Source organism: Monopterus albus, unplaced genomic scaffold (assembly GCF_001952655.1).
Source record: "Monopterus albus unplaced genomic scaffold, M_albus_1.0 scaffold40.1, whole genome shotgun sequence".
NCBI lineage: Eukaryota > Metazoa > Chordata > Actinopteri > Synbranchiformes > Synbranchidae > Monopterus > Monopterus albus.
In genome coordinates this window covers 1798975-1822266 of record NW_018127920.1, presented here as the reverse complement: position 1 = coordinate 1822266, position 23292 = coordinate 1798975, and the positions used below count along the sequence as shown (strand labels likewise).

At 40.7% G+C, this 23292-nt stretch overlaps 1 protein-coding gene across 1 annotated transcript; it reads left to right on the top strand.

Moving 5' to 3' along the window:
• Nucleotides 1-296: 296 nt before the first annotated feature.
• Nucleotides 297-22972, top strand: olfml2a (olfactomedin-like 2A). The gene is made up of 8 exons (XM_020599247.1): nt 297-560; nt 10502-10765; nt 11891-11998; nt 12171-12347; nt 13022-13268; nt 14926-15225; nt 15678-15863; nt 20019-22972. Exons 1-8 carry the CDS (start codon nt 492-494, stop codon nt 20621-20623), a joined length of 1956 nt encoding a protein of 651 aa, XP_020454903.1. The 5' UTR covers nt 297-491; the 3' UTR covers nt 20624-22972.
• The last annotated feature ends 320 nt before the right edge of the window (nt 22973-23292 follow it).

The window sequence follows — 23292 nt, the reverse complement described above, 5'->3', positions numbered from 1 at the left end:
ACCAGCTGATGGCGCCACCAGCCCGTCAACCTTATAAGGTTGCCCAAAGTGTGCTGCCGTCCTGAAGCAGTCTAAAAGCCTACTAAATTTAAAATGGTAAAAACACATACATTAGCCAATTTAATTTAAAAATGTAGCATTATGCGATACTTCTGTTGTTGTTATTATTAATATTAGGTTGTTATTGCTAAGCCCTGCCGTCCCATACAAGCTGAATCCACACTGTCGGAGCGCGTCCTGGTGCGTTAACCCCTCCCAGCGGTGCAGGACAGCGGGTGACAGAAGAAGCACACGGAGCCACCGACAGAACGCGCGGTGGAGACAGAGCGCACGCCACAGAAAACACACGCAACATCCGCGGTTCCTACTGTATGATCCTCCCTTTGTGGTGTGGATATGGACTTAAAATAGACAGCGCTACTTTAATTTATTGGCTGAATGCAGTGACACTGCCGCTTGGGAACTGAACTTTACGCCACTCCGGAGAGAAAATGTGGAGATACACGAACTTGTTCGCCTGTCTGCTGGTGTTTTGTAAGACTGCGTCTTCACAGAATAAGGTGGGCTTAAAAACAAGTATCACTAACTTTATTTTAAAGGGTTTTCATATACTTACTGCATTGTATTGTACTTTGGCGTGTTGTTCAGTGATAGTGTTGCATCATTGTCACAACAGTATGTCATTCCTCACTCCTGTTCTGCTCAGCCTCACCTCTTACCTGCATCATGTTTGCATGCTACCTATGCTTCAGACAAATAAGCACCTTGGCCAATGCAAACATTTTTTTAAGGCAGACCATTACATTTTCTGTCTTAAGGCTGCAGATGGTTCAGGTTATATGTCATGTTTTATGATTCAAGGTAATCCTCCAAATGAGGGCTTTTGTGTGACATGAGTAACAATAGGTTTGGGTAATGATACACAAGTGATCCAGTGATGCCAGCAGAGTGTGGGAGAGGTGGCATTTAATGGGGTGGACAGTAATATCTCACTGCCCTTGTTTGTACAGCTGCTGGACTCCGGTAACTCTCCCTTAGCCTACTCCAGCTCAACACACACACACACACACACACACACTGCTAGAAGGTAAAACACAGGCATTGTATACATTATATATGAAGACCAGAGGCTGTGTCGCCTATGGGCAAGTTGACAACTGCCTGCTCTGCATATAATCAGAGAGGCCATATCAGCAGCAATGTAGGTCAGTGAAGACTGGACCCTCCATAGTACTAGTTATAGTATTATTGACAGGAAGTGGCAGTAGAATTCATAGTGTTTGAAGTCCTATTTATTAACAACAACAACACTGGTAGAGGTAGCATGTGGCAGAGGTTGATGTAAAAGGAGATGGAGATGTAAAGGTCTGCTCTGTGGTAAAAGTATGTGTCCACCTCTGTGCCCTTAGTTCAGATGAAGAGAACGCTTGATGCTGCAGTTTACAATCATTTTAGAAAGGGGCAGAGGACTGACCCAGGCTCTGGGGCGTCCATCAGGTCTGTCAGGGAGGGCCCCCACACGGGCCGGTACCACTGTATTTTGCCACAGTTTGGTGTCAGAAAACTTCAGTTGGCCTGCACAGAGCCCTGACCACAACCTCATTCAACATTTTCATTTATATGATTGTGGCTGAATGAGAACAAATCCTTGCAGCCAGGTTCCAAAATATGGTGGGAAGTGGTTGGAGAACCGCATTAATGGCCATTTTGTTGAAATGTTCAACAAACACATATGGCTGTAATGTTCAGGTGGCCACACACGTATTATTGCCACGTAGTGTACATCTAATAGCAGTCATAGCAGTAGCAGGGTCAGGTATTTGATAGATGAAGCAGTAGGAGTTATATTAATGGTTTTAGCAGTAATAGCAATACTCCTCAGAATCAAAATGATTACATTTGTCTCCTAAACAGGATTATTTTCAGTACAGAAAAGCTTTTTAAACAAAGTTTTGGGCCTAAACTATATAAACTATAATGATGAATTCAGCCAAAATGACACAGAATCATAAAAGGTAACAGGCTTTATATAGGTAACTAGTGAGACATTAACCTCGTGAACAATAAATATGCTCTCAGTAGTATTATTATATATCACAGACTTATATTTAATACGTTTCTTTATTTCACATTACTACATGTCATGCCATGTGATTCCTCACACACCATGCCCCAGAAGCAGCAGCAGCATCACAGTTCCAGTCTCGTGGCTACAGGAGGCCCACAGTCATCGTCTCTGCAGCTAGACTGGTGACATTACTGACAGACAAAGCCTGTTTAGAGGAGGGCATGTAGGGCACCAGAGGGTGGCGTGGGAACCAGCGCAGGCACCTGCTTCATGATTTTGGTTGTAAACAAGCTCAAGGACAATCAGTGCAAGGTCAGCTGGGGCCTAGAGAGAAAAAGTCTCAGTCTGCTACTGTGAAACAATAGTGTAGACCACGGCAATCACAGCAGCAGGGACAGGCTTCATTAAATATGTACTGTATACGCATATAGGTGCTGTAGGCTATGGTGCCCTTGATGCCTTAGATGGGCTCCAGAGTGTGCATGAAATTGTAGTTTGTCATGCTACACTGTGCCAGTTAGACTTTGTTTAACTGGGCCTTGATGCTCATTTCCAATCATTTTGTCAGACCCAACCTTTTCCTTATTGACGTTTCACATCCATGTTTGTAAGTGACATGTGTCCAGCTCTGCTTTGAACACCTGTGACATCCTAAACTGCCACACATGCACAAATTTAACTGAAACTTGAGCCACATGCTCACAAGAATAACAACAATAACATCATTCGTGTGATGTTCAAATTGCATAATTCCCTCAAAAACTGCTTGGTTACAGTATGTTCTTTCCAGTTTGACTTGAATAGTAGCTTTTCTGTAAATATTCAACAAATTACAAATTAGTTGTCCTTGGTGCTGTTGTTGCTCTCCTCTATTTTTACCAGCCTGTGAGGGCCCACCACTGAACGATGACGACAGGCAATATATGTATGCACAGAGGAGTGAGACTTAAAAAAAAACACACACAAATTGCAGTCTGTTAGGATCTAGGACCAAATAGGGAAGTGGCCCAAGATTTGATTTTAAAAAGTCCAATTTGGTTTGTTTAGACATCCTTGAAACGATCAATTCCGAATCAGTTGGCAGGGGGAAAAATGGATTTGAGTCACTTCAGCAGGCAAAGTGCGCGTAGCTATAATCAGACTGCTGAATGAGACTGAAATTAAAATTGAAATGACATTAAAAGACCACTTTCACACTGAGGCAATAAGTGAGTTTCTTTGCAAAGGTAGGGCACATTTTAATTTAGAAAAACTGCAAAATAAAAAGCGAATGAATGCACATTTCAATCCACCCCTGTTGTGCAAATAGTAGGAGTTGGTTGGTCCAGATTTTTTCGTCAGGTGCCAACCACTGCAGAACAAGGGGGCGCCACAATGATGAAATTTAAAGAGCACCAAACCTCAAACAGTGAAAAATGTAGAACAAATAATGGAAATGTGGTGTTTCTGTTTGTTTTATGGAACGTTACACTCCTTGTCTGTCCACCCAGATTTGTTCTGTGATATGATTTCTGTAGAACATAATTAATTCACTGCGTCTGTTTCCACAGCACTTGGTTGCATTTTGCTTTTGTTGATGCGTCAACTTTTCCACCTCAGTAAAAAGTTCCACTCTGGTTTTATGTGCTAATTGACAATGCACATAAAACAGCTGGATGGAAGCCCACCTAATGACTTGGGAAAAACTGAGTGTCAGTGTGAACAATTCAACAGTTGCCATTTGCCCGAGGTGTGCATCCCTTCACGTGACTGGGGTTTTTGACAGGTCTCACTCTGTGTGGCTTTGGTGCCAAATGGTCAACATGGATCCTGTATTATACGCTTTTCTCTCACACATAGGTTTTATAACTTTAACTAATCAACAGCTCCACCACGGTTCTGGTCTTTCCCCCCTCTGTCCAAATCCCCCATTACTTGAGAGTAAGATGTATAGTCCCAGATAAGTTGTTCATTTCACTTGTCTCTGTCTACTGTATATATACCAATTCCTTGTCCTTGTCCTCTGTAAAATGTCATGAATTTGCTCTCAGGCGACATCTCCATCTGGACTGTGGATCTTATACAGCTCTGGAGCCTTGTGTTTTGTTGTATAGTCTGCCTCTGAGTTTAACATGAGGCAATGCATAAGTGTAAGGTCATTCATTTAAAAAGTCCATCTTAAGCCCTTAAATGCACCTGTGTATATACAGAATATTTACACATGTAGTGTAAGCAGGAAGGACTTAATTCTGTCTGGGATGAGAAAAAGGTCATAGCCATATTTTTCAGACAAGACCATGTCTTGCCTGCAGGGCGTGATATTGATGAGGAAAGACTTATCATGGTTTGTGATTACACAAATTGCATTACATTGTCATCCATATTCCCCTTCTTAACTCTTTATACTAAAGTTATACTAAACTTTATACTCAGCTAACAGTTTGCGAGTATCTTTATATTTAACAGATATGAGAGTGATGTCAAGCTTCTTGCCTAACTTTAAACAAGAAGCACATGTCACAGCTCATTTGTACAAGCAGGTTCTTAGTTATGCAACATCTAGCACTCAGAGGAGACCATCAGTCATTTCAGGATGCCCTCAAACAGGACCAAAGCAGGAGGCCAGGTGACACTGTATTTCATGCTGGGAGGAGGTTGGGTAGATGGATGAGTTGGTTGCCGTTTACTTCCTGTGAGATAATGCATGACAACAAAATACTGTGCTTACACTGCATTATGTTGTCATTTGTGTTCTAACTTGAATGCTAATTGGGTGTGACATAAACAAAAAAATGGGCAGCATGGTGGCGCGGTGGTTAGCGCTGTTGCCTCACAGCGAGAAGGTTCCAGGTTTGAGCCCTGGCCGACCCGGGGCCTTTCTGTGCGGAGTTTGCATGTTCTCCCTGTGGTAGCGTGAGTTCATTCCGGCTTCCTCCCAAAGACATGCAGCATAGGTTGATTGGTGTCTCTAAATCCCCTGTAGGAGTGCTTGTGTGTGTGAGTGGTTGTTTGTCTGTGTGTTGGCCCTGCGATGAACTGGCAACCTGTCTAGGGTGTACCCCACCTCTCCCCTGCCGTTGGTCGTGACCCCGTTTGGGACTAAGCAGTATAGAAAATGGATGGATAAACAAATATTACTAGGTTTTAATTAGCAAAGAACATCCCAATATTAACTCCTATAATTGGCTAGTATTAGCATCTGCAATAACTTACTGATTAACTGTCATCTCTGTTGGCACTTGCTCTTTACCGCAGAGTACAGTGTCTATCAGTGATCAACTCTGCAGCTTTGTTACATCTCCCATCTGTTGTAGCAAATCATCTCGGGGAAAGCGACTGGCAACATCTGTCATTCCACTCGTGGCTGAGGCACAGAGACACACACTAATAATTAGGGAAGTGTCTCTGTGCTGATGAATATGGAGCCATATTCACAGCTTGATTTCTTGGGACATAAATCACAGATCAAATCAAATGTCCAAGTGTGTAAAAATCCAGCTCAAAGGTTTTCCAGAGTTGTTACTGTGGCTAGCTTCACATAAGTAATTCATTAAGTTGTTTAGTAATATCATAAAGGATTTTATGTATCAGCCTTTTTCTCATTTTGTGTCGCCATGTGTCGCAGTCACTGAGAAGTTTAAAGAGTATCTGGACACATAAACAGACCCAGTAGGAATGTAGATGTGTAGCCCCAAAACCAACGAGTGCTTGATACACGTTGTGTTGGTTATTTGACATCCCTGTGCTAATGCCAGTGTTCTGGTTTCAAGTCTGAGCTCCTGGCTTCATAGTTCATCTCCAGATTGAATGTTTTAATAGAATTCCCCCTTTGTACCTGGTTAATCTTTACAGTGGCACAGTAAGTATGTTAAATATAAGCCCTGCTAATTAGACTTTGGACTGGAATGTGGACCTCAGTTTGGACTTGAGTGCTCTTGACAGGAGATGATGCATTAAAGGCATAGTCCATCATTTAAAATTACAAGCTTAGTGTTCTTTAGAGTGATTAGAATTGGTATTCATGGTGCATTTGTGGGAAAGTAGTTCATAAAGCACAGAGAGAGAGAGAGAGGGAGGTGGGGGTGGGGATGGATAGGACCCACAGCACTTATGTTTGTGTTTGAAAAAGGTTGGCACATACAGCTGGACATCTGAGCTTGGCCACAGGATACCTGCACTGCCTGCCTTTATCACCACACAGTGATTAACAGTTGGCAAAGCACTAAAAGAGCAGGATATCCTTGTTTATATGAAGCGGACAAAACGGAACAGTGCTACTAAAAATCCGCCTTCACTCTGGCTATGCAACAGCGATTGTTAAACACATCTTGTGTTTTTAGCAATCTGCTTTAACACAATTGGGGTTTCACTTTATCAGTGTCAGGGCATGTTATCTGTTAAAGGGTGCAGTAGTTGATCTAACAGAGCTCCCTGCAGCATGCAGGCCCTGTTCCCCCCCATTGTGCAGACATGAGTTCATGTTTGAGCCATGCTGTTTTTGACCTGAAACCTGACTGCACTTGAAAGGTCAAAGCCAATGGCTCAAAGTTTAAAGCACGTGTTAAATAGTCTGTACTCATGCTGGTAGGTCAGCTTGGCATGAGATGCTGGTTGGTTTGTTAGTCACATATAATTTGACAGGAGTGGTCTGATTGGAGTGAGTCGGATTTTTATAATAAGATGATAACAAGTCTTCTTCCAGCATTAAAGCCTGCAAGGTAAAGGTTTAGTCATTCTTGACTGAACAATAACTGCCAAACTGGAATTTCTATGAATTCTCCAACTTAAAACAAGTTACTGTAAACTGATGTCGCCATGCAGCAGTCAACGTTTGGCTGAGGTTAACCAGCCTCTGCTAAAGATGTTTAATTTGTTAATCCACTCTGTTTTCATGTGGTTGTAGCATTTGTCAACCTTCTACCTTTTCACTTGACATGGATCAGCATTGCTCTGGCTGTACACACTGAAGTCATGCCCCATATCAGACCCGCTCGCTGTTTGTCTGCAGTAAATGAGGGATAGCACACGTCCACATCCTATCCATTATTCAGCCTGCATTCTTTCACTAATAAGCACCCACCACTCCTTCCTCTTACCTTTACTAGGTCTGGTATTACACTGATAAAAGACATCCAACACTGTGTTGAAACTGTAATGAGGGAAAGACATTAAACAGTGTCCTTCCCTCATTACAGTTTGCAGTCTCCAAGGCTATAGACGTGACATAACCACTAGGTTTGACGTAGTTCCTCCAGAGCTTCAGATGACATTTTACAGGATAACTAGTACTACCCATAACTGGTAAATTACCGTTTTGTGTAAAATTATTGGGATTTCAGATTAGCTGTAGGCAAGACAATGCAGATGAGTTTGTAGCCCCCTTCCAGTAAGTGACACAGCACTGACTGCTATACTGCTGTAAAGACTTTGCAAAAAGTTAGTACATGGCTGCAATTATCGTTATGCAGAAGTACATTTGTCCTACATTTGTCATTATATAGTTAAGAGTTTACCTCCAAGCATCAGTCATATAAGGACAAGTCTGCAGCTCATTCATTAAACATCTCTGTGAAGTGATACCAGATGTGTGCCTGTCCTGTTTTTTATTGAAGTCATTAAATCTCACCAGGGACAGATGACAGCCCAACAGTTGTCTGATCAAACACATGATCAACAGTCATGTCTCTAAATGATGTGAGATTAGCTCTCCATCACTAAGGTGCACCCATGGAATATACAGTTATACCGATCAATTGGCCTAAACACAATGCTAACCAGGTACAAAATGATTTGCATTTTGTGTTTGGACACTGGAAAATATTGCCACCCAATATGCCACTGTTGCATCTGCAGTGGTGCTGTGACACACTAATGCTTTAGTACTATGAAAAGATGCATGAATTTAAACCTATAACGTATGCACATTCGCATCAGTCTTGTCAGACCGACTGACAAACCTTTAGGCTGTGCCGTATTTCTGCTATGTACCTCATGATCATCACAACCAAAGATAAATCAGTTGCTGCCATGATAACTTTCCAGAGTTGTACAGTCCTGTGGGAGAGTTATACACACCACTGTGCTGTGTTTAATCATCTAATAAGCTTTAAACACATAAATCTGCTCCTTCCTGGAACATATTTCATTGTCACACTGGTACATGAAACGTTGCAACCCCCACCAATGTAGCCCCTTGCATTGTTTTAATGTAGAGCAAATGTCTGTCTGAATGCAGGTCTTCCTTGCATTTTGCTGTTAGTGGGAAAAACAATGGGTACATCCCAATGTCCATACTTGTTGATTTTGATCATTCCTTGAGTCTCACTTGACCCGGAACTCTTTGCAGTCCTTCTCCTTGAAGGTTGTTCCAAAGTGCTTATTTATGCTCTGAGGAGCGAGGAGGAAGAGCCTTGAGCAAGAATACAGGAGGCCATCCTCCGCAGATGTTTTTTTTAACAGCCAAACACACCCCTTTATTGGAAGTTTGTTGGTGTTTGGACACTGCAGCTGATTGGAATGATGTGCAGCTATATCAAAACATCAGCACTGTTTTATATTGATGCTTTAGATTTTATTTGTTTTCCATTTCACCATCAAATTAATACATGTGCAGTGAATCAGTAGGTCTGATTAATAAAAGAACCATAAACAACTTTATTTATTCATTTGAAATATTTTTGTCTGCAGACAAGAGAAGAGGAGAGTCTGATGTTTTACAAAAATAATCTCATCTTATTTGTCCATCATCATTTCCAGGAACTATATAGTTAGTTATATTATTAGTTATGGAACTGTCAAGTTTCATTAGGTTTACACACAAAACCAACTTGGTTAAGTTTAAAAAAAGATAGTGGCTTGGATTAAAGCTGCCTTCGTCATCATGGTTACAAAAATATATGTGTGGTTAAGGTTATGGGACTGTCATGGATGAAAAAACCCAATGTTTCAGACAGGAATCAAACACCAGCCGCCTGTGGGAAAGCGTTGTGTTTTCTGACCCATCCACCCACTCCAGCCTTCACCTAATGTGGAATTTGTCTGTCTGTGTACTACGTCACCTAACACCTTTATTCCTGTCATTACTACTGCCACTAAAGGGCACTTAACTATAACACACTGCTGTTTGCCGTAATAAGCTACTGGCACAAATGCCATGTGAACTTGTTTTTCACAGGACGGTGGTCTCAAACATTATTGTAGTTTATGCCTTAGAGCTGATTGAGATTTGAACAAGACTGAGGGACCATTTGCTTGGTGAAGAAAAACCTGTTTATGACTGCACAGCAGGTCCAGAATGCTCCCCCGGATGTAGGCATGCTTGTTTCTTTGCCAATTATTAAGAGAAGACTTTGTGACCAAGACTTCAGAGGATTCAGCGCAAGATGCAAACAAGCTAAAGTTCTTCCATGTGTTTTCCTGAATCGTGTTTGTGTGATAGTCCTCTGTAACCTTATGAATTGGAGTCATAAAGCCTTTGCAAATGCATGCTTTCCTTATATTAAGACATTTTATATGCATGTACACCACCCAGTACAACCGATTTTATCTTTACATTAACTTCATATGCAATAATATCACATTTAAATGTGCTTTGCTTTTATTCTGAACATACATTTATTCAGATCAGTTAACAACAATTGAGCTACAAGGGCCCATTTGAAAGACAGTGAGGTTCCACTGTTCAAAACCAATTTGCAAATGTCACAAGGCTTCAGTTACTGGGGCTAGCCTGTCCTTCACTGTAAAACATTGAAAGATGGATTTTAATAGACAAACTGGAGAAATTCACTAAGTTCACAGCAGACATTCATCTGCCAGCTCATCATCACCACCTGGACGTTTCAGAAAATATGCTGAAAATGTGTGTAGTTGAAGTCTTACGTAAAAGCTATGTCCACTGTGTACCAGCTTGCACTTGAAACTGTGTGGACAGTCTGCTCATGCTGCCAGGCTTTCCTTCTTACTGATTTAGTAAGCCATAGAAATGGCCTGCCAAACCACTGTCATCATACAAGGCAGCCAAAGAGCAGCTGGTGATGCAGAAGTCTTATGAGTTATGTCTCAGAGGCTTTTCTCTGAGTCACACATGCTAACATTCAAAGGACAGGAAGCATATGGTTGTTTTCCAGGGTCACTTTTCTAGCCGTGCTTTTGTTTCCCTAAAATAGAAATGGATTTATTATTCATAAAAGTTCAGCAGAGATTAGATTAATGGAATAGGTGACTGGAGAACAGAAGAGCACAGCTCATTGTACAGGTTGTACCTTGAAAATTGCCACATTTTATGGGGTTGAATAAATATACAGGTTTTATATATACATACATAAAAGTGTAAGTGCCACAGTAAAGAGAAATGAAACATGAAAAATTATAGTGTCATCACAAAAAGGACACATTTTTTTCTAAAATTAAAAATGGATTCTAAAATGAGACAGTTTACGATCCCCTCTCCAGATCTTTGGGGAGACGGAGCCTGTCCGGATGACATCAGAGGGCTCTGACTGCCGGTGCAAGTGCATCATGCGCCCTCTGAGCAAGGACGCTTGCCTGCGGGTGCGGAGCGGCAGTGTACGTGTGGAGGACTTCTACACAGTGGAGACGGTCAGTTCCGGGTCTGACTGTAAGTGCTCGTGCACAGCCCCACCGTCCTCCCTCAACCCCTGTGAGAATGAGTGGAAGATGGAGAAGTTGAAGAAACAGGCACCTGAGTTACTAAAGGTAGTGAGATGGAGCGTAAAGCCACTATATGTAAAAGATTTAAATGATCATAGAATGCCTTTTTTTGTAGAAAGATTCCGTCTTAAACATTCACACTCGTTTTGAACACATTTGGCCGCTAGGAGTCATGAAATTATGTCTTTGTGATTTTGAAATGGCGGCACTAGGTAAAATTATTGGAAATCATCCTCTGGCAGTGATGAATACCCATAGCAAATGTAGCACCATTCCGACTAGTAGTTATTGCTGCTGTTTTTGGATTAGGGGAGAAAACACTTTTGTAGACAACACACTGGATCAATCAACCAAGCTTTATTGTGAAGTATATTAAAATACAGGGAATCTGACTCCAGTTCAGTGGCCCCCAGTGTACACCAAATAAAGTGGAATAAAAAGAGAGTAAAACGCAGAATAACAAATAAAAAAAAAACAATCTATTGATAAATATGTGTACATATACACAAATTTAAAAAGAGCAGTTTGTTATTTACAGTGATTATGTCTATAGGTTATTGCACTGTATCTTGATAGACATATAAATATGGATTAAATGTTCATGAGAGTGATGGCCCGGGGGAAGAAACTGTCCTTCAGGAAAATAAACTATTGATTAACAATTATGAAAATAAATGTCAACTGCAGCCCAAGAAAGAAAAAGGCAGTGAAATAAAAACTCCCTCTAATTTAAAAGCATAAAAGATCAATATTGAACTCTCTGTGACCTGGCTTTACATGTCTTTAGTGAACACACCAGCACACCTCTACACATGCCTTCATTTTTACAGGCTGGCGAAGCACGATATGCACCATATGAAAGAAAAGACAGTTCCAGATGTTTCATCTGACTACACTTTAAATTATAGATTGATCCAATAAATCTTTGAAGAAAATTATTCCATTAAAAAGAAAAGGTTCAAAATGATTGAGATGGACCTAGAATGAACCCCAGACTGAGAGCACACCACTACCACTGAGTGCTGATATCAATAATGGTAATCAGAGCTAATGTTTTGGGAAGGCACTTAAGCTATTACTGCAGTTAAACAAGGGCATGTAAAGCTGTCAGATTTGTGTTTGAGAGATGCATAAAGACGCTACTTCTTTTTTTATGACATGAATGAGCAGCTCCAATCTATGGTGGACCTCCTCGAGGGAACCCTTTACAGCATGGATCTATTGAAAGTCCACTCCTACATCAACAAGGTGATGTCACAGATGAACACCCTGGAAGAGGTAGGCAAAAAACACCCACCCATGTGCTTCCTCATATAATTATACTCAAACATTTGGCAAGAGAAAATGCATTGGGAATAGGTTTATGTGACTTTGAAATAGCTTATGTTTGAAACAGCTCATGTCTTTAATGGACAGTAATTACTGTGAAAATTATGATGTAATCTTACAGACAATCAAGACAAACCTTACACGGGAGAATGAATATGTCCGGGACAGCATGAAGAGCCTGACCAACCAGTTTCAGAGATATGAAAACTATTCCAACATTATGATGAGCATCAAGAAGGAGATCTCCAGCCTCAGCCTGCAGCTGCTACAGAAAGACTCCTCTGAAAGCAAAGCACAGGTTACAAAAACAGAATTTGTCATTGATAGCTGGAGATTATTAACCTCCACCAGACTCAATACATCCCAGTCCTAGATAGTGCCATAATTGGAAACACAGTGTTGTCAGCCTGTGCACCAGTACAATCCAGTTAAAACAATGCAACAGGGTGTTAATAATACAATGTTAAAAACAAAGAATCACCATGAGGGTTCCATTGCTGTAGGATGCATTCAGTGCTTTGTTAAGTCTTCCTCACTCATCTCTGTCCAAATATCATGATTTACTGGAATTCAAGGACTCTTTCTAATAAGAAGATATCTAAAGTTAAATATTAATTTCATTAATATATCAGAGACACAGCTGCCCATATTGGCAGAGTTCAAAATTAATCTTGTCTGTGACTGCAGCCCTTCTGCTAGAGCTGGAGTAGTATCAGTAGTGTCACCAGTAGTACTAGCCGTAGTAACATGGCAGTACTATTAACACTACTAGCAGTTGTAATAGTACTATAAGTATCTGTATCAATTTATAATATGTCTTTTCTATTAACACAGTGCTAGGACCTTATCAGTCAGGATATCACAAGCCATTGTACACATATAAAACACTTTCATAAGCACAGTCATCATATCAGAGACACAAGCCAGTGCCAGGTGTCCTAACATCTTATAACCTGAATCTTCATTTTACAGGACACTACTGATGAAAAAACCAACGTGGCTGTAAAATTGCCCAACAAAAAGACACCTGCAGTTAAACCCCCTCCCAAACCACCCAAAGAAAAGGTCGTGAAGCCCAAGAAAGAGGTCATTAAACCTGGGAAGCCAGTCAAGCCTGATCCTACAGCCAGAGACAAGATGGTTGGCCACCAACCCGGTGTGGTGAGGGGCATCACATACTATAAGGCTTCCAAGACAGATGAGGATGAAAACAAGGGAGGTGAGAGTCTTCAGCACGGCCAGGTCACTCTGTATATGCTCCCAGTGTTCATAATGGTGTATTCACAGAAAGGCATCCTTTCTGAGCTAAAGAAAACACTGCAGAAAACACTACAGCTGAGTTTGCACTTGCCTCTGTGTGTGATCCACTGTGGGTGCTGAAAACAATCCAAATTAGTTTCTTTGCTGGATCAGGATCAGTCAGCAGCTATGGCTTTGAGAATGCCTTGCACACAGTGAATATCTTTATTTCCTGGATTTAATAGGGGACAGTACAAAGTTTCCCTGAGAATGTTGTTTTGCATAACTGTGAGATAGAGCTATAATTGTGTTGCAATAAAACAAAGGATCCATCTCTGTGTGGCACACAAAATCCCCTCTATACAAGATTTACTCTGGTGTTGTTTTTAGCAAAAATGGCTTGGCCAGGATTGGACTGCTGGTGTGCTTGTAGCATGCAGGAAATCCAAATCTTTTATTGACAAAATACATGGAGCTGATGGAATGTTGTCTCAGTGGAGTGCTGCCATGTCCATGACATGCCTGAGCTTCACTCCTCACAACAATGTGTGGGGACCCTCAGCAATGTAGCAAAAACATTCCCTGACTCCTTCCACACCTCTTTAAATCTAGCTGAATGGACTGGTATGCTACATTTGCACAGGGATTTTGTACATAACACTGTCAGACCGTGTGTTCTGCCATTTATGTGAACCCCAGTAAGCTCAGCCACCCTTGTCAAACCACTGATACCAGCTGGCTGCAGGGCAAGATGAAGGAAATCTTCAGTTGTCCAGGAATGGTTGATACACCTCCACGCTTTTTATATATTGTCACTTTATATAAAGCATCACACATTTTACCAGAAGCTGCCCAGTGTGACCAGTAAAAATGTTCAACACTCATTTTACCAGCCTGCTTACCAGTGGCTGCAACAATCCAGAGCGCATCTAGATAACTGACTGTTTACAACAGTAAGTGGAAGACTGAAATTATCTGTATGTAAGAAAGCCACAAAATGAATACAATATTTGTCCCATCTGCTTTAGTAAACACATTTTGTATACTGTCCAGATCAAGTTATTAACTGCACTCAACCTGGCATAGTTTGGTTGCAACGCTTTGAATGTTTTTATCATCTTAAGAGGCTTTCTGAAACCTCCTACTGTTAATTATAAAAAGCTTCCCAGAATGCCATTTCTACTTCATCCTTCATCTGGTCCATGTGTTTATAGTATGCGTGCCAGGAAGATGCACTCCTTATGTAGTAATGCTGTAATCTCCTCACATCTGTCTGGCAGCACAGGATGTCAGAGTATGAGGACCAGAAGGAGAACAGAGTTTCTCTCTGTTAAGTCTCTTTGAATTAACCAGCTATCTTTTTTTTTTTACAAAACACCAAAAGTGACTATTGAAGCAAGGATCTGACCAATATGAAGAAAGAAACATTTTTTCCAAAAGATGATACACACGCAATGCTTTGCTGAATTTTATCTACAAACTTAAGATAATTTAGACCAGCAAAGTCACACACTGAAGCATTTAGCTTAGATTCAACAAAGCTGTTCATTATTTTTAATGAATTAATTTTGACAATCTTAGACTTCTTCTTGTTTTATATCTTGACCTGAATCTAGACTTTCTCTCCTCTCTCTCAGACCACGCTGCCAAAACATACACAGTCCATCACATCACAGAAAATCAGTCTGAGGATGAAGGAGCTGAATTCATCATGGAAACCGTGGAGGCCACTGCGGCTGAACCCGCCACCGCCACCACAGTTCCCACAACTACAGCCACTACCACCACCACAACTACTAGCAGCACAACTACCACCACTACTACACCCTCTACTATCACCACACAAAGTACACCAGCATCTGAAAGACCAGCACCAACCATAGTGCTGGTGCTGGACAACTCCAACAACAACAGTCGGCCCGGTCTGCACAGAGCTGGTATGTACTCCAATCACTGGCCACTTTATTAGGTACACCTGTACATTTGTATGCACCTCATTGCAACATTTCTGCCTTAACATCTGTGTTTATGAAGCTCAAAATGTTTCAGATTTTGGTGAAATTGTCATAAATGTATTAATTCAATGATATGTTCATTATTGAGGTGATAGTTAAAGGTGGTGTTGCACTGGACTACATTATATTCAGAGGTGTCTCTATATTTCTGTCCTCCCCAGCTACATACATGAGAGGGTCGAAATATTAGGAGTGTAAATGCCCCTCTATGAATATGTTCGGTGTTCTGTTGCAGGCTGACTGCAGTGACAGAGATTGATTTAGCAACATTGTGCCTAGAAATGTATGAGTGTGAAATCAGTTTGAGCCCATGTTACTGCAAGTCTTTTTTTTCTCTCACATGTACACATTAAATGTTCGGCTCTTTCTTCCAGGGAAGATCCTCAACTGTGAAGGGACTCTAGCATCAATAGAGCAGCCAGAGAAGCAGCACAGTTATGGGCGCAATGAAGGAGCCTGGATGAAGGATCCCCTGGCTAAAGACTCCAAGATCTACATCACTAACTATTATTACGGCAACAACCTGGTGGAGTTCCGTAACCTGGACAACTTCAAACAAGGTGTGCTTCAACTGGGTCTTTTTATACTACCCCATTTGCCAAGCAACTATTGCACCAGTGGCACTAGACTTAAACTATATTTATGCTTGATGCAAGGGGTTAACAAGAGTCCCACCACAGAAAATGTAGGTGTAGGATTTGATTTTTAGTTCACTGTTGACAAAAAGTAGCACATGTCCTGCTTTAAAAATATTCAGCACAATAACTGTTTTCCTTCACCTGTTGATATCGATTGTATTTACTGGTCTTACATTCTAGCAAATTAAATTTTGCCTAGTCTTATTACTGAGTAGGAGACTACTCACATCCAATCATCTTATTTATGTTAATCCCTTCACTGTAATAAAGAGGGGTCATCATAGTGAGCACATAGTGAACATAGCCTTACTAGATTTGTGTTATTGATAAGGACTAACTGCTGGCTGTCATAAACTTCCTTACTGTTAAACTTGTAGCAAAAGACAAGTTTAAGCCATTTCATTCACAGCTGGTACTTTAAGTTACAGTATGTAACTTTTTTCTAATATTTTGTCATTGAAATATGCTCCAAAACAAATCTTAATGTGGAGAGATATTGTCAAAGGCTTCTCTGACCCAGACTCATTGAACAGCCTGGCAACAGTGCCCCAATAATCCCTTCTAAAGGTTTCTGAATGAGACTCACCTTTGTAACCAATCAGAGAAGGACAAAGTCAGAGGTGGGAGCTTACAGCTGTCAGTCAATATGTGAACACACTTCTGTTCTACTACTACTCTCGGACTCAGGTTTTATGCTAGTATTAGCTACTGAGACATGTCATTAAGGCTGAGCCACAGGCTAGAGAGCTCACAATTCCTGTATTGAGACAACAAACTCAAGGAGGATTTAATTGAAGTGCTGGGTGGGGTTAAAGTGTTAGAGCAGGGAGGTGGAGGGCTGGGAGGAGGATTTATATATGAGTCCTATGCTAGCGCTATAGCTTTATTTCCAGAGCTTGCCTATTGCAATTTTAAGTAGCAAATTAAAATGTTTTTGTAATACCAAGATTATATAAAAGCATTTACATTTCCCTGGTAGTATATCTGACCCCATAATGTACAACCATGAATCCACCTTTAGAATCTGCATGTCACATTATTCTTTCCACATTTAAATAGCTTAGAGGATTCAGATAATGTTATGTTTATCACCTCTGAGATCCATGCAGATATCCAAAGTCTATGACCTAGTATACATATATCAGTATTTTTTAAGAAGCAGATATACTTAGTGCCAAAAGTAAAGCATAATCTTATTATTAATCAGAGTTTAAAAAAAAACCAAATGCTTCATCCTTAACCATCCTTAACAGAAAACACTTTTGTATATTAAGTAGCTGATATCCATCTACAGTCTACAATCTGTGTCACGACTCCTGCCGACTTGAACCTTTGCCGAGATATCGCTGGACAACTGAAATAGAATTTGGCCCTTCTGACCAGCTTTATTCTCTATACTCACAAAACAATCTAAAATCTTTTGTAGTGATAATACTGTACAGATCCAAACACTTAAATACATTAACAAAGAACAATTCAAAGGACTGCGATGAATCCGACTGTTTGGAACTGTGTCACCCTGTGAGCCCACCTTCTGTAGCGATAGGAACTGGGCAAGGGTGTAATATAAGCTGGGTGGCAGGCAAAGGCAGGGACCTGGGCGCGCCAATCCCTGGCATCATAGACTAGCTCTAGGAACATGGAACTCTCTGATGGGGAAGGATCAGGAGCTGGTGCTGGAGGTAGCAAAGTACCAACTAGATACTGTATATTTAGCCTCACCTCTACATACAGCACTGGATCTGGAACCAAACCTCTGGAGAGGGGCTGGACTCAATTCTTTTCTGGAGTTGCCCAGGGTGAGAGATGCTAAGTGGGTGTGAGGTTACTCACAACCCCTTGATTGAGGACCACTGTGTTGGAGTTCACCCCAGATAATGAGAGGGTCACGTCAATGCGACTGTAAATCGTCTGGACTATTGTGACTGTTGTCTGCACTTATGCTCCAAACAGCAGTTCGAAGTGTCAAGCCTTGAGGTCTTTAACTTCCACCTTTGGAGGAATTTCTTGTGCATCGCGGGGTAGGATGGGGAGCTTTGTTTTATTCCATACCTGTGTTTTTTTGCATGACATTGTTGATACTTATTCATGCTCATTAACCGCTGAGCTCTGTGAGGTCGATGACATCTGTGGAATGCAGGTCTCACTTGTTTTGTGTCTCCAGTGGGTGGGAAAATCAGCTCCTTACATAGCCAAATTAAAAGACAAACTGGATTACACTTACACATTACAATGATTTCCCTTCGCAAGACTTTGATTGTTGATGTAGATATGTTTGGACAATTGGCTTTCTAAATGCACTTACATGTGAGGAGTCCTGCAGTGGGGTGAGCTCACAGCTGTGTGCGGATGACTAGGTACCTTGGTGAGTGGCGGTGATGCCTGCTGTTTCCTGACATGTGCTCAGGCCTTTGCTTTGAACTGGGCACAGCGGAGAGGGATTAGGAGTGTGGGTTGGCTTAAGAGATGAGGATTCTAGTGGTGGTGGGGGGTTCTACTCTATGTTGTTTTTGTCCTTCACTGGGCTTTTCATTTATTATCACTGTCTAAATCAGACCTCCTGAAGTTGGAAGGTTAGGATAGAAAATAAGAACTATCAGTCAGTCAATCCACTTTATTCACCAAGTATACAAGCATACAAGGAATTTGTCTTGGTATTTTCTCCCACTCAACAAATTTATTTTATTTATCAACGTTGGTTCCTTTGGATTGTATCAAAGAGCTGTTTTGTTGTGGCAAGTCCAAGCAAAGTTTCAAGAAATTATAAGTTGTATGTCAGTTGCAGCTTTCTTTGTACTTGTGCAGAGAAAACATAGTCTAACAACCACTCAGGCAACAAGCACAAAATCATCATCTCAGCAGTCACATTGTCCACCCATACAGCTAATCAAGCATAGAGGTAATCTGATTACTGTGGAAACATCTGAAACCATAGCAGCTGTGTGCTGAAATATAGTTCCTAGAAGGTAGCTACTATGTTGTTACTACATCTTCCCTTGGCGGGGCAGCTAGTGATTTATCAAACATTTGAATATTTTCCACTAAAGCTATGATTCATATCATCTTCACATACTGTGGCTTTTCTCTTCTGATGCAAAGTTACAAATCTTCACTGATGTCCAGTTGTAGCTTAGCTCTGTCCATGGCCAGTTATAAATATGGTCTCAAGGCTGGTAGTCTGGATCTCTATTGAATATGAGTCAGGTTACAGTACATACTGACAAGATAAAAAGCTAATGAGCTACTGTACAGGTGACTTATGTAATTTAACAAAGGGCCTGATAAATGAAAGAAAGCAACTGAGGTGCATCTGGCAATAAATGCCATCACTATTAGTGGTAATACTGTATACAGTATATAGTGGTAACAGTGTTTAGTCGTTAACAGGAACCTAAGAAAGGACATATCGTCCCCCTTCATAAATAACTAGAAACTGGGCTATATCAATTAAAAATAGAGACAGATATAGTGATAAGTGTGGAGACTGACTCAGCTGTGCAGGCTGAGATTGGCATAGCCTATTTTATTGGATCATGGTAAAAATGTTGAGTTAACTGCTCCTTGTAACTGCTCCCAACGCAATACACAGCACATGTTGACTGAAAATGATGATGGCTGAATGGATATGTCACTTGATGCAAAGCAAAACAGAATTTTCACCTTTTCAAAAAAAGAGATTAGTAAGAATGAACATTTCAGGCTGAATAGACAGAGACAAAATGGCAATTCAATCCGATTATCACGCTAATTGCATACTATATGTCAAGTACAAGTCAAATCTTATGTCCTGATTTTTGTGAGCTGAGTTCTGTATCTACAGTAACTCTGGCTCTCTGAGTGATATCCCCATTATACAGCATGTTTCTGATGCTGTGTTTATTGCTCATTGCTCTTTTGGCAGCTAGCTGGGATGAGATGAATGTCGCAGCCATTGGTGGTACTAGACACGCTGGAAGATACTGGCAAATATTTTTTGAGTCATTTGGTTTGTGCACTAGAATGTGTTCCTTGTCAAGTGAAAACTTAGACCCTTATAATAAATAGGTAAAGCTAACATAGTGTTGTTGTTTATCTTAGGCCGTTGGAGCAACCTTTTCAAACTGCCTTACAACTGGATAGGAACTGGCCATGTCGTCTATAACGGAGCCTTCTACTACAACAGGGCTTTTACCAAGAACATTATCAAGTATGATCTGAGGATGCGATACGTGGCGGCCTGGACACTGCTGCATGATGTGGTTTATGAGGACACCACCCCTTGGAAGTGGAGGGGCCACTCAGACATTGACTTTGCTGTAGATGAAAGTGGACTGTGGGTGATTTACCCTTCTGTGGACTATGACTACAACCAGCAAGAGATGATCATCATCAGTAAACTGGATCCTGGAGACCTGTCCTTGAAAAAGGAAACCACCTGGAGGACAGGGCTCAAGAGGAACTCTTATGGGAATTGCTTTATCATCTGTGGTGTCTTGTATGCTGTTGATGTGTACAACCAGAAAGAAGGTGAGGTGAACTATGCTTACGATACCCACACCAACACTGAAGCCATCCCGCGTCTGCCCTTCACCAATGAGTACTCCTTCACCACCCAGATTGACTACAACCCCAAGGAGAAGGTTTTGTATGCCTGGGACAATGGCCATCAGCTGACATATCAGGTAAACTTTGTTGACCAATGAGCACAGCTAGTTTGTGCTGCAGATAAGCTCACAGTAGGCCTGCCAGTATGGCACCTATATAGAAAAAAGACGCTCAGTATTTAACAGCCTTGAAGCAGGCATATTGGACTCAACAGGACAATGGATGAATCAACACCAGCCTTCCAGCGCCAATGCATGCTATTCAAACACCTGACCTCACAGTGTACCAAACATATACAGTATGTCTCAAATAATATTGGGATGTGTCTCTACAGTGTGTAAATAGAATGGACAGCAAACAGTGGAAATAAACTCATGGGTTGAGTTAAAGTTCATCAGAGTGGTAAAGTTTCGAAAATTAGAGGTTTCTTTTTATGTTCATTTATGAAATGTTAGCAGAGTGGCTAATGAGCGTGTGATAATTTTTAAATAAATGTAACATTTGTAAAACCACCTGGTTTTCTGACATGGCACTTTGATGCTTGCAGTTTGAATTTGCCACTACATGTCATTTTGGTCATCTCTGAGACCTGAAAGCTCACATTTGGGTGGCGACAGGAGCAACGGCTGAGTGAAAGGATTACGTCAGTCAAGCAGACACTTTCCCAAACATAAGCCTTAATAGCCCTTTAAAGCAGTGTTTAAAATGTATCTCATTATACCATATATGTGGACACATATAAATTAAAAATGGTCTTGCTGTAGTAATTCCTCCTGTCCAAACTGACTATGGAGTAATCCTTTCCAAACACAACTACACTGTAAAGGATGGCTCTCGTTTTAGCTAACTCATGCTAGCTTCAGCTGAACTTTAGAATGCATTTTAATACAGAGCAAAGACTGTAGATTTTGCATCCAGTTTCTTCACAAACACTATAGACAGGACTAATTACAGTGATGAGTAACTATTTAAACTTACATTTGGAAACTTGAGTACTGTGTGAATGCTGATGTGAAAAATTCAAAACCAAATGAAACTACTGATTGAATTTCTACCAAGACATATATAGAACATACTGTATCATCCTGTGGAAAGAGAAAAGAAGCGAGGTCAGTCAGAGACACTTAGAGTATATCAAGAAATTGACCATTTGTGGCAAATGGGTTAGAACAGGTGTAAAGGGCTCTGCTCTTTGAGGGAGCTCTTAAAGAATCAGAATAGCCACAAGGTCTCTGGTGGGAGAACTACTCCTAGATTTAACAACCATCATCAGGCCTCCGAATCTTCAGACACTCCTCTTTTGCCTTGTGCCAGTCTCAGTCCTTTGTACACTTGTGCATTATTTAGCTCCACTCCCTGGCATTTAACTCAATCAATGACATTATTTCTGGCTGGACAGTCATTTTGCTTTCAGAAGTGTTTGTAAAAATTAATCTATTAGCTGTTGTTTCACTTGCCCATCTACTCCATCCTATCAGCCAGCATTTTGATCATGAACCTGCTTTGTTTATTATTCTGGCCTCATGATGCTTACTGTTTCTTTACTATATATATTCTTTTTAGGTATGTGTTGAATATTATATGAACTCCAAAAAACAATGTACACAGGTTTTTAAGACTTTTATGACTTTTTAGATTTACACGGATTTATTTGACAATTAATATCATACAACTTTGTTCTAAGCTCCATGAATCTTGTTAAATTTTTGTTGTATAAAAGTATGCAACTTTTGTCATTTCAGTAACCACTACATTTGTTGTAATTACTGAGTTTTTGAACATTTTCACCTCAATAGAAGTTAATAGCCATGATAGTCATGCTAATACATATTGTTCACTGTACCATTAGCTGTGCCATTTCCAGCAATGGACACCACAAACCATGTATATTTCTGTTTTTGACAATGACTGACAGTGCTGTGTGAAGCACATGGGCTGTGTTTCCACTATGGGAACCTAACAAGGGTTATGCCTTGTGCTTCCCTTAACCATCACCTGGCATAACCTCATGGGCTGTCATGAACCATTCTGTTTTGCTTTTCCACTGTATTTTTACAGTGCCCTCCAGTATTTTTACATTCTCACATTTACATTCTTACATTCTACTGCCCTCCACCCACTTTTGTGGGACAGGTGTTATACATTTCGGTAGGTTTTTATGATGGAAAAATCCTAATAGTGAAAATGGAAGGCTTTAAGACACACAAGATAACATTTACAGAATTTCATTTCATAGTGTTGTTTAGTACACTTGATGATTCACAACCACATTATTTTGCCAGTTCTTGAATTTGGTTTCTTCATAATTTGCATGTTGATTGCAATAAAGTATTCTGGTCAATTGCAAAGTCTTTATACTTAGATAGTAATGTCAGGAAATGTAATACAACACGTGGAACCAGCTGTGTGTGTTTGTGCTATGAAATAAAGTTTCCATTATAAAAGTCTGTTGTGAGATTTATACATTAATCCATTGTGGCCCAGTAAATGCCATGAGAAAGCAGGACTTGCTTTGCTCACCTCATGTTGAAGGGATGATGACCAGTGACTCAGATATTCCGATTTCTGGATAACAGGGCTCTCATGAGCTCTAGTTTGGAGGGAGAGGTCACTGTGCTTTGCTTGATCTCAGTCCAAAAATACACTATAGGTCATGTTACTATGGGTATGGGGGCTTGATTTCTGGGCTGGGGGTTTGAAAACCTTCAACTTCAGCTCCAAGTCATGCTATTCTGGAGGGAACATTGAAATAAACCTAAGACATGAA

Bases quoted from the DNA above. Each gene is read 5' to 3' on its own strand.
- olfml2a (XM_020599247.1), top strand. From the start codon at position 492: ATGTGGAGATACACGAACTTGTTCGCCTGTCTGCTGGTGTTTTGTAAG. The intron at 12,348-13,021 runs GTTACAAAAACA...TTCATTTTACAG, and splicing joins CCTCTGAAAGCAAAGCACAG to GACACTACTGATGAAAAAAC. The intron at 13,269-14,925 runs GTGAGAGTCTTC...CCTCTCTCTCAG, and splicing joins TGAGGATGAAAACAAGGGAG to ACCACGCTGCCAAAACATAC.